Source organism: Somniosus microcephalus, chromosome 11 (assembly GCF_052327205.1).
Source record: "Somniosus microcephalus isolate GS21.2 chromosome 11, FLI_Smic_1.0, whole genome shotgun sequence".
Taxonomy (NCBI): domain Eukaryota; kingdom Metazoa; phylum Chordata; class Chondrichthyes; order Squaliformes; family Somniosidae; genus Somniosus; species Somniosus microcephalus.
Window position 1 is genome coordinate 206,212,046 of NC_140997.1, and position 12,466 is coordinate 206,224,511.

The window sequence follows — 12,466 nt, forward strand, 5'->3', positions numbered from 1 at the left end:
CCCCCTGCCTACTCCACTTAATGTTGGCAATCTCCGTCCTACCCCAACCCAAAGTGCTGCATCCAGCTTCTGCCCCATCTTGCTCCCTTTCACTGTCATTCATTTTCCTCTCTCCTTCATTGGCCCCTTCATCACCATCCATTTCCCCCCACCACCTCCTTCTCTCATGATCCATTCCCCTTCACTGCCATCCATTTAACCCATCAATGGCATCCATTTTCCTTTATTATTGCCATTTAGTCCCCTTTTATTTATATCTATGCCCACTTCATTGCCATGATCTATTGGTAGTCCCTCACTCCATTATTTGCTCTACACCTGTCGGAGTTCAGCTGCTAATGGACTCTTCTCAACACAATTCCTGCTGCTAATGGCAGTGATTCCAGCCAATGTGATGGCAAGTCCTCATGAGAGGTCCTGCCTACAGTATACAACAGGCAGAGTTACTACCATGAGTGGCCTTGAGTCCAGCTGGACTTGGATCGGCGCGGGGGAGCCAGCAATGGAGCAGGAGGAGCGGGAAAGAGAGGAATGGCAGTACTGTAAGAACAGAGATAAGGAGGAAAATGACCTCATGAGGCTGGGAGGGGGCTGTCAGAGATACACTCTCCTTTGTAATTGGACAATGGGATGGGTAAAAATGATTGGCACCAGGTATCCACCAGCCCATCGAAATAAGGTATAAAAGCAGGCGACTGAGAGGAAAACAGGCAGTTAGGGGCGAAGGCTTCTCCGAGGTGGATGCATGCTAGTTACGGCCTAACACCTTGGTCAAGTTTAGCCTCTGAGCTGGATCGATGCTGGCTACGGCCTAACACCTCCAACAGCTCGAGGGACGACCAAACGGAAGTGACCGCTGCCACAGACTGCAGGAATCCACCTAATCCAGGACCACCATACTGCCTCACCGTCCGTCCGGTCGTTTTGTTCCATTCCAGGGCTGTAGATCGCTCTGATCTGTCACAGGTTGTATGTCTTCTGTATCTATTTCAATCGCATGCAGTATATGATTGTGCTTAAACTGTAGCTCTTTAATAAAGTGCCTTACAACTCCTAAGACCCTCTGGGTAATGTGTGTGTGACCTGTGATCCAAATCTTACAGTACTGAGGGAAGCGGGCCTAGTTCGCACTAATTTGAGGACATACAAAAAGACAGACATAAAAAGACCATCAAGCCTGTCCCAAATAGTCATGATGCAACTCAGCTTCATGACCACAAGTGTACCCTCCCACTCAGTCATATAAGGCGGAAAATCAGGTTTAAACCTGAGGCCAATTCAGGGACAAAAAATCTCAGAAATTATTCTCCAACCCCCCCAAAGGCAAAGGAGATCAGAGTGACCATGAGGTACTTACCAAACGTCCCATCTACCTTTTGTATGCAGTGATATTAGTCACAGCAAGAAACTCTTTTTGAACTGCGAATCCACACTTATCACACAAGCCAGTAACTTGTTCCAAGTGTTGACAACCCTTTGAGTAAAAAAAACCCTTACATCGAAGCTAGCCCTATGCTTGCATAGCTTATAGGCATCGTTTCTCTGGAGGTTCCTCAGAAGTTACAGCTGGAAGTATGGGGAACCTCTGTGGAAAGTCCAGGCAATGAAGTTTAGAAATGACCCGAAAATGTAAAATGAGGGCTCAAGAGAGATTAAAAAAAGATGTTATTAATTCATTCTGTAACATGGTAAGTGAGTTGGGACTTTGAAATAATTTCATTGTAAATGGATTTCATTATATCTGTGTTAAATAGTTTCATTGTGCATTAGTTAACAAATGTTTTAATGTGTATTCATCAAATATATACACAAAGGAGCCTCAATTATCCATACTCCTATTATTCACACCAACAATTATCTGCAAGGAATCAAGTGGCTCAGTTTTGCATAAATCATTTTACATATAATTGAGTGTTTAAATTGGTTTTCACAGACTAGATTCTTGATCTAGCAGAATGCATAGCTGTTATTTGGATGTGCCGTACCTTCTAGAATTTACTATCCATGCAGCTCAAATTTAGCTTTGTGTCAGGAGATAAGCGGGGACAAGATTTTGGGTCCAAAATACCAGCAAGAATCGATGTTCTGATTTTCATTATTTTCAAAAATATCTCACTTTTTAAATGAAAAAATATGTTACTTATCTGCATGTTGAGGGAAGAAGTTGATGGGTGTAAATAGACCCATCCAAAACCAAAAGCGTACTGGGTCAGACTAAATACAGGGTGGGGGGAACTCTCAATTATCCACTAACTTCCATTATCTGTGTTATGTGCCTGAATTTCCAATGTGCCCTGGAAGCGTAAAGTTGAAATATTATCCCTCCCATCTCAGGCATCTAATTTATGAGGAAAGGTTAAGGAACTTGAGCTCTTTCTCGTTGTGAAAAAGGTGATTCAAAGATTACACATTGACAAAGGGTTCAAAAATTAGATGGTATGAATTAAATATTTAATGCAAATAGTGAATTCTGTAAGAACTATAGAAATATTGAATAGGTTATTGGAAGATTACTAAATGGATCCAAGACACAGCTAGATATGTTTGTGGAGAAAAATCAATCGAGGGATGTAGTGAGAAGGTGGGTTGAGATCAATCAAAATGGGACAGGCTTGTTGGGACAAATGGCTTTATCAATTTCTAAACTTTATGTTCCAAAGAAAGGTCTCTATAATAGGTGAAAGGAAAAATATTTGCTTTTTACTAAAAGAAGCTGTACATGTAATAAATAGCAAAAACATTTTTATAATAGCTCCTCTTCAGTTAGTTAAAAGACAATAAAAAAATACAAAAACTTATTTGTCAGCACTTCTTGATACTTAAGTACAAGAAGATATTGCTGTTTCAACTATTTTACAAATACTATAAAGTGCACACAATACAATTTTCTTATAATAGTAAGGTATATACAGAACCCGTGATTTTTATATTTAATCTTGTGTTGATTTACAGAAATTTTTCAAAGCTGTATGACCCAGCATATAGATTTTTTATTCAGTTCATCTCTCATAATCCTTTATATTGATGTTGCAAAATCATTACTAGCCATGTTTATATCCTATGACTACAACCAACATGAGTAGTCATTTTGTAGGTTAACTAAATGCCAGTATGATATTTTTCATATACACGATATAGTTCTAAAAGGTACTTGCACAGATGAATTGTTGAAATTGTCACAAATATTTTTTAATATACTTCTAACCAACAGAATCGCTAGATCAATTGCTAAGATTTTTTATCAAGTAAATTAACATTCTTCAATAAAATCGTTTTTTATGGTTATGAAAATGAAGTCAGCAAGAGGATTTTTTTTCCAAAGCAAGTTTGGTTCACAGCTAATGATCCACAAATTATAAATTAAGACTGAATATGAAGAATGGTTTTGAAAGTTTTCTTAAAGTTCTTGTTACACAGAGGGTAAATGAATGGGTTAAGTGTTGAATTAATGTAACCCAGCCATATTGTGAACCTATGTAAATTGTGACTGACACATGTATCACAGAAAGCCAGAACCATAAATATCACAAAGTAGGGAATCCAGCACACCATGAACCCTGCCATTATGATACCCAATTGCTTGACAGCTTTTCTTTCTTTTACTAAGAGAAGGCCTTGTACGTACTGCACAGACTGTGAGAAAAACTTTTGCCATGATTGCTTAAACGGATTAATGTTGTTTGTTCCTTCAGTTTCTTCAGATTTATGAACCCAAGATGTTGTTTCTGGATGTGGACAAGACATAGAACCAAATTGAAACAGCACCTCATTGAATGTTTGTATATCAGAGATATCTGATATTTCACATTTTTCATCAGTTGAATCCTCTGAAATCATGTTGTGTTCTTTTGTAGTCATGTACATTTGTTGAGTGTTGCTACTTCTTTGTCTGTGCAGAACGCTCATAGGAAAGCACTTTAGTTTTGCCTTGGCAACAGGACTATTCAGGGTAAGAATTTCCCCCGAGTTTGTAATATAATTTAGTCTGTAATCTGGTTCCACGTGCTGATTTTGTGACTTGCTGAGAGGCAATGACTTATGGTAAAAATCTGTTGAAATTTGTCGCATTGATGCTGAAACAGAGAAGACGCCAAGATCTTGGTTATTTTCAGTTGGGATATTCTTGTCACCTCCTAAAGTATAAGACGTTTTGATTTCTTTTAAGTCAGAACAGTTAAACCTGCACTGTGAAAATTTGCACGTATCTTTGACTTCAGTATTTGGGTGTTCTTGATGTGAATTTTCACCTTGCTGGTTCAGACACGTTTTACGTTGGTGCCATGATAGTTTCACATTCTCCTTGAAAATTTCTCTGTCTATAGTTGAGCACATAGGTCCATTTATATTGTCTCGTTGTTGCCAGTGTTTTCTTACAACCATGTAAATTTTTGTATAATACCACAGCATTAGTATAGATGGGACATAAAAGTTCAGAACTGCAGTAAGAATTTTGAACCAAGTGACATAGCGAAATTCAGTGTCACATGTATTGTTTGTGACAGTCCTGATACCTCCATTTGCAAAGATGTGCCATCCTAAAATGGGGACGATCCAAGTCAGTGAAAGAAGCCAGGCTCCTGAAATCATAGCAACTGCTCTGGCTCTTGTCCGATACTTCAGATATCTCAATGGCTGACAAACTGAGCGGTAACGATCCACACATAGAATAAAAAGGCTAAAAATTGAAGCTGTGCTAGCCACATAATCCATGGAAAGCCAAAACTGACAGATCACTCTTCCTAGTTTCCATTCATTTTCCAATGTGTACATAATATTAAGGGGCATGACTGTCACGCCAACTACCAGATCTGCCATGGATAGACTAACTATGTACATGTTTGCAACAGTATGTAGTTTTCTTTCTCTTTTCACTGCATATAGCACCAAAACATTCATGAATACAGTCAGTAAAGATAAAAAACCTAAGACCAGGCCAAGTAAAATGTTCTTGGCAGGAAGCTGGTGGTAGAAATCTTCCTTTGTGTAGTTTTCTGTTGTAAACACTGTATAGTTTGCGATGTGTACAATTGATGTTGCAGTAGTAATATTCATCATGAACAAAGCAGGCCAGTTTACACAGCCTGAATACACAACTTGGTCACAGAGCTGATACTCCTGATTGCCATGTTAAAGAATGTGTCTGAAAAACAAAATTCTGTGTCATTACTTGCAGACTTGACAAATTAGCAGCAGTTAAAAAATTAATGTATGCAATTAGACTTAACTGTTGCCTAATTACATACACTGTCTTTAAAAGTATTGAAAACAAATCTGCTTCAGTTATAAGAGAATAAGACCGTAAGAAATAGGAGCAGGAGTAGGCCATTTGGCCCCTCGAGCTAGCTCCGCCATTCAATAAGATCATGGCTGATCTGATCTTGGCCTCAACTCCACTTTTCTGCCTGTTCCCCATAACCCTTGACTCCCCTGCTTTTCAAAAATCTGTCTATCTCCGCCTTGAATATATTCAATGACGACGCCTCCACAGCTTTCTGGGGTAGAGAATTCCAAAGATTCACGACCCTCTGAGAAAAGAAATTCCTCCTCATCTCCATCTTAAATGGGCGACCCCTTATTATGAACTATGCTCCCTAGTTCTAGATTCCCCCATGAGAGGAAACATGCTCTCAGCATCTACCCTGTCAAGCCCCCTCAGAATCTTATATGTTTCAATAAGATCCCCTCTCATTCTTCTAAATGCCAGTGAGTATAGGCCCAACCGGCTCAACCTTTCCTCATAAGACAACCCCTTCATCCCAGGAATCAACCAAGTGAACCTTCTCTGAATTGCCTCCAATGCAAGTACTGTATATCCCTCCTTAAATAAGGAGACCAAAACTGTACGTAGTACTCTAGGTGTGGTCTCACCAACGCCCTGTACAGTTGTAGCAAGACTTCCCTACTTTTATACTCCATCCCCCTTGAAATAAAGGCCAACATTCCATTTGCCTTCCTAATTACTTGCTGTACCTGCAGGCTAACTTTTTGTGTTTCATGTACGAGGACACCCAGATCCCTCTGTACCACAGCATTCTATAGTCTCTCTCCATTTAAATAATATTTTGCTTTTCTATTCTTCCTACCAAAGTGGATAGCCTCACATTTTCCCACATTATATTCCATCTGCCAAATTTTTGCCCACTCACTTAACCTATCTATATCCCTTTGCAGACTCTTTGGGCTGGATTTTGCTGGCGCTCAGAGTGTGGGTTTGGAGGTGGGTCCGCTGTCAAAATAGCAAAGATTGACAGCGGGTAGAAAACCCGCTGTCAACCCGCCTCCACGTGAGTCTCCCAGGTGTCGGGTCTGTCTGTGCCGAAGTGACCTGACACCAAATGGCAGGGGAGACAATTTATATCATTAAATGGCTTGTTAACAGCCAATTTAATGCTATTTTGAGCCTACCTTGCAATTTTACGTGCTCCCCATGGGTTACCCGCTGTTCGGGGAACACGCCAGCTCACCCTGTTGTGAGTTGAGTCTGCTTTGATTTATCTGATAACCTGACAGCTGCAGAAGTGGTATAAAGGATACCATGTTGCAGATGTTCAGTTTCAGAGCTCAGAAACTGTTGGTTACTGCATTTGTAAGACATATAGAGATTTCTTTAGCTTGCAAGTGTTTAGAGTCAACTGTATATCCAGTGCCACCTCATTGGAACAACCTCTCTCACCAATGACAGATCGCTTCTGTTATCTCACCTGCAGCTGCCATCTATTCCAGCAACATTGGTGCCCTTGAAAAAAATCACACCTTGGTCCTCTGAATCCTTCCACACTCAGCCCCAACACCAACATCACTGGGCACACCAACATCACCAATCTTCTCTGCCATCACCTGATGCTGCACAGGACACATTGTTGCCCAGGAGGCCAGCGATGGCATCACCATGGCCAGATTTACTTCACTTGACACTATACACCCTGGCTGCCACATGATGCAACAGGTTGATACCATCCCACACCAGCACCGTAAAGCATCTCTATAATGTCCAAGCCATTCCATTCACACTCATCACTATAGCCGGGGAGTGGGGAAGTTAGGTCTCAACATTCACTGGAACTCAGTAAGACACTTCTGAAGGTGTGCACAGATCTGTCCAATAAGGTGAAGTGTTGAAAATATAGATTTCACTGTATGACAACACATTACCAGAAACTTCACATGAACATTGGCTAAACCTCTCAAGCGCCTACTCCTGTGTTGTTAGTTGGTATGCTTGCAGTAGGATGAGGGCGAGTGTGAGGGGTGGCTAGTGAGATGGGGAAGTGATAATGTAGAGAGGGATGGGTGGAGGTCCAAGGTAAGTTGGTGTGAGTAAGCATGTGCAGGAATAGGGCATGGAAGGCAGAGTGATGGGGATATGATGAGTGGCACAGCAGGGTGAGTTTGAGTGTGGCATTGCAGTACCTTTTTGTGATCTACTGAGAGATTGGTGCCACTGCAGCCAGGCACTCCTGACGACATCCTTGCTTGTGACCTCTTGTGCAATGTGCAACCAGACTGCTTTAATCTCCTGGGGAGGTATCCTCCACCCATGGGAAGGGAAGAGGACCTCCCTGCATGCTGTGCCTCCCTCCATAAGCATATGGAGGGAGTCATGTGTGAGCCTGGGTGCAGCCGTGCAGTGCTGGTCAGTGTTTGCAGCGCCTCAATGCTGTAGAACACTGACCGCACAACTGTCAAACTCAATGTGGCCATGGTCCCTTTAAGGAAACCGACAGATGACATGTCATCAAATGACGTCATCAGACCCGCTTCCTTTTAATTGGCTAGGAACCCCGCAGGGCAGGCTTAACAAGGCCAATCTATGGAAAATCTTTTTGAGAGAGTGGCTGCAGACAGGAGCGGGACCGGAAACCGCCACCCAACTCTCCCGCCGCCATCCTGACTCCGCAGGGAAAATCCAGCCCTTTGTGTCCTCCTCACAACTTGCTTTCCCACCTACCTTTGTATCATCAGCAAATTTGGCTACAGTATACTCGGTCCCTTCATCCAAGTCATTAATATAGATTACGTACGAACATTTGAATTAGGAGCAGGAGTAGGCCACTTGGCCCTTCGAGCCTGTGACGCCATTCAATAAGATCATGGCTGATCCGATTACTCCACATTCCAGCCTACCCCCGATAACTTTTCACCCCCTTGCTTACCAAGAATCTATTTACCTCTGCCTTAAAAATATTCAAAGACTCTGCTTCCACAGCCCTCTGAGGAAGAGAGTTCCAAAGACTCACAACCCTCCGTGAGAAAACATTTTTCCTCATCTCTGTCTTAAATGGGCAACCCCTTATTTTTTAACAGTGACCCCTAGTTCTAGATTCTCGCACAAAAGATTGTAAATAGTTGAGGCCCCAGCACTGATCCCTGTGGCAACCCACTAGTTACAGTTTGCCAACCTGAAAATTATCTATTTATCCCGACTCTGTTTTCTGTTAGTTAGCCAATCCTCTATCCATGCTAATATATTACCCCCAACTCCATGAGCTCTTATCTTGTGCAGTAACCTTTTATGTGGCACCTTATCGAATGCCTTTTGGAAATCCAAATACACTACATCTACTGGTTCCCCTTTATCCACCCTGCTCGTTACATCCTCAAAGAACTCTACTAAATTTGTCAAACACGATTTCCCTTTCATAAATCCACGTTGACTCTGCTTGATTGTGCCTAAGAAGGAAGAAGAAGGATTATGATTTTTTAAATGTCCTGCTATTATTTCATTTTAAATGTCCACAAGCATACAGCTGAACTGGTCCAGTAGTTGTTTTTTGCTTTTCGCTTAAAAAATTTAAAACCATATTTAAATATATCAAGGCAGCCATTTGCACAAGTTCCAAGTAGACAAGTCTTGTCTCCTTAAATATAATTTTTTAATGGTCACAAGGAGTTGATACTCAATATTCACCAATATATCACTGAACAAGATGTTAAATAACTTCAGATTGTAAAGGTGGAAGAGGAAAGATAGTAATTGATCATTTAAGGGTGGCCTACTCCAATACTTTTCCCAAACCTATTAAACATCTTTTGCCTCTTAGCCGTTGAAACGTTTAACATTATTTTCTGAGACATTAATAAATATTGTTGTATTTGTGTTATGATATTTTGAATTGACAATTAAAGATATTTTGGAAGTCTATTTTAAACCTGTTATGAAGAACTTGCTTTGACAACTTTAATGCAGGAATCTACTTTTACTAAAAAAAATTCACGACAGGGCTTAATGCCTTTATTCAGTTTTTGGAGGGCAGCGAGTTGGGGGAAGAAAATCTAGTTTGATTTTATTCATTGAGCCTGAGTGAGCGGACTACCTGCGAGGGAGACAGTCGGCAAGCGACACAACGAAGGAGTGATGTCAGAATTCAAAGGTGTCGCTGGCACAAGGGAGCTGAGAGGTGAGTATAGGGTGAGTCTTTGTGGTAAGTTTTTTTTTGTTCTGTTTTCAGTATATTTCTGCTAAGTAGTTCATAGCCTATCTAATAGAGGGACATGCTGATTGGTGGTTAGCTGTTGAGTGTTTCTTCAGTTTATTTCTGCTAAATTACCTCCATAGTCTGGTAAATAGAGGCATGACAGGGCAGCTCAGTCCCATGATTTGCACATCCTATGCCATGTGGGAAATCCTGGACGCTTATTATGGCCTGGACGACCACGTGTGCAGGAAGTGTCACCAACTGCAGCAACTCGAGCTCCGGGTTTCAGAGTTTGAGCGGCAGCTGGAGTCACTACAGTGCATCCGCGAGGCCGAGAAATACTTGGAAAGCACCTTTCTATAAGTGGTCACTCTGCAGCCTCAGGATGTGCAGGCAGAGAGGGAATGGGTGACCACCAGACAGAGAAGGAGGACCAGGCAGGTAGGGCAGGATTCCCCAGAGTGCATCTCGCTCGCTAACCGGTTCATAGTTCTGGAAACTGGAGGGGGCGAAGGCTCCTCTGGGGAGTGCAGCCAGAGCCAAGGCCACGGCACCACGGGTAGCTCAGCTGCACATGGGGGGGGGGGGGAGGAAAAAGAGTGGAAGAGCAATAGTGATAGGGGATTCATTGGTTAGGGGAACAGACAGGCGTTTCTGTGGACGCAGACGTGACTCCAGGATGGTATGTTGCCTCCATGATGCCAGGGTCAAGGATATCACTGAGCGGTTGCAGGACACTCTGAGGGGGGAGGATGAACAGCCAGAGGTTGTTGTCCATATCAGTACCAATGACATAGGTAGGAAGAGGGATGAGGTCTTGCAGGCAAACTATAGGGAGCTAGGAAAGAGATTAAAAAGCAGGGCCTCAAAGGAAGTACTCCCAGTGCCATGTGCTAGTGAGTCCAGGAATAGGAGGATAGAACAGATGAATGCGTGGCTGGAGAAATGGTGCAGGAGGGAGGGCTTTAGATTCCTGAGACGTTGTGACCATTTCTGGGGAAGGTGGGACCTGTACAAGCCGGACGGGTTACACCTCAACAGAGCCGGGACCAATATTCTCGCGGGGAGGTTTGCTAGTGCTGTTGGGGAGGGTTTAAACTAGCTTGGCAGGGGGATGGGCACCAGCATGTAGGAGTGGAGGGGAGGAATGGGGTGCATAGAAGTGTGAGTGTGCTGGATGGTACTGGAGGGAAGGTAGTGCTGGAGGCGGAAGTAGTACCATATTAGATAGGAGCAGACTAAGAATGACTACAAAATATTCAAAAATGGGTTTAGAATGCATGTATGTAAATGCACAAAGTATAGTGAATAAGGTTGGTGAGCTACAAGCACAATTAGCCATATGGCAATATGATGTTGTGTACAAGTGATCATTGCAGCATGGTGGCATAGTGGTTAGCACTGTTGCCTCACAGCGCCAGGGACCCGGGTTCAAATCCGGCCTCGGGTGACTGTCTGTGTGGAGTTTGCACATTCTCCCCGTGTTTGCGTGGGTTTCCTCCGGGTGCTCCAGTTTCCTCCCACAGTCCAAAGATGTGCGGGTTAGGTTGATTGGCCATGATAAAAATTGGCCCTTAGTGTTAGGGGGGATTAAATATGTGGGGTTACGGGGTTACGGGGATAGGGCTTGGGTGGGATGGCTGTCGGTGTAGGGACCGGGTGCTAGGGTTTGGATGATCAGCCATGATCTCGTTGAATGGCAGAGCAGGCTCGAAGGGCCGAATGGCCTACTCCAGCTCCTAGTTTCTATGTTTCTATAAGATTTAGATTAGCAATGGAGAGGAACAAGGAACAATCTAGAGTGGAACTTCTAAACTGGAATATGGCTAACTTCAATGGGATGTGAAAGGATCTAGCCAGGGTAAAATGGAACCAAAGACTGACAGGAAAAACTGTAATGGAACAATGGGTGATCTTTAAGGAGGAGATGTTCCAAGTACAGTCTAGGTATATTCCAACAAGAGGGAAGGGTAAGGGTAAGGGAACCAAAGTAAGGGCTCCTTGGATGACGAGGGAGATTGAGAAGATGATGAAACAAAAAAAGGTGTATGATGAATGTCAGGTGAATTCTTCAAGGGAGAACCAGACCAAATACAATAAGTTGAGAGGGGAAGTGAAGATGAAAATAAGATTGGCAAAGAGAGAATATGAGAGTAGAATGGCAGTTAACATAAAAGGGAACCCCAATAATCTTCTACCGGCATGTAAACAGTAAGCGGGTAGTAAGGGGGGGGGGCTATTAGGGACAAAGAGGGTGATATATGCTTAGAGGCGCAGGGCAAGGCTAGAATACTCAATGAGTACTTTGTATCGGTGTTTACTAAGGCGGTGGATGCTAACAAAATATCGGTAGAAGTGGAAAAGGTAGAAGCAATGGAAGGAGTGAAAATTGATAGACAGGATGTACTAGAAAGACTGGGTATGCTTAGAGTGGATAAGTCACCTGGTCCAGATGGCTTGCATCCCAGGTTGCTAAGGGAATTGAAGGAGGAGATAGCGGAAGGGCTTGCCATAATTTTCCAATCTTCCCTAGATGCGGGGGAGGTGCCTGAGGATTGGAAAGTAGCAAATGTGACACCATTGTTTGAGAAAGGGTGTAAGGACAATCCTAGTAACTACAGGCCGGTCAGTTTAACATCAGTGGTGGGTAAAGTTTTAGAAACAATAATCAAGGAAAAAATTAACGGGCACTTGGAGAGGTTTAAGCTAATTAAGGAGAGCCAACACGGATTTGTAAAAGGCAGATCGTGTTTGACTAATCTAATTGAATTTTTTGATGAAGTAACAGGGAGTATTGATGAAAGGAATGCAATGGATGTTGTCTACATGGATTTTAGGAAGGCGTTTGGCAAAGTACCACACAGAAGGCTGGTTAACAAAATTGAGGCTCATGGAATAGGTGGGTCGGTGGCAGCTTGGATAAGGAATTGGCTTAAGGTCAGAAAACAGCGAGTTGTAGTAAATGGCTGGTTTTCAGACTGGAGGATGGTAGACAGTGGTGTTTTCAAAGGGTCAGTGCTGGAGCCACTGCTTTTTTGATATATATAAAT

The 12,466-nt window shown here is 42.6% G+C and overlaps 1 protein-coding gene across 1 annotated transcript in view; it reads right to left on the bottom strand.

The window, feature by feature from the left end:
* Positions 1 to 1,579: 1,579 nt before the first annotated feature.
* hrh1 (histamine receptor H1) overlaps positions 1,580 to 12,466 on the bottom strand; it is a 65,178-nt gene continuing 54,291 nt past the window's right edge. Inside the window, exon 2 of the mRNA XM_086001769.1 lies at positions 1,580 to 5,140. Within this exon, the coding sequence (XP_085857895.1) occupies positions 3,361 to 5,055 (1,695 nt within the window). The 5' untranslated portion in view covers positions 5,056 to 5,140 and the 3' untranslated portion in view covers positions 1,580 to 3,360. The remainder of the gene's footprint in view (positions 5,141 to 12,466) is intronic.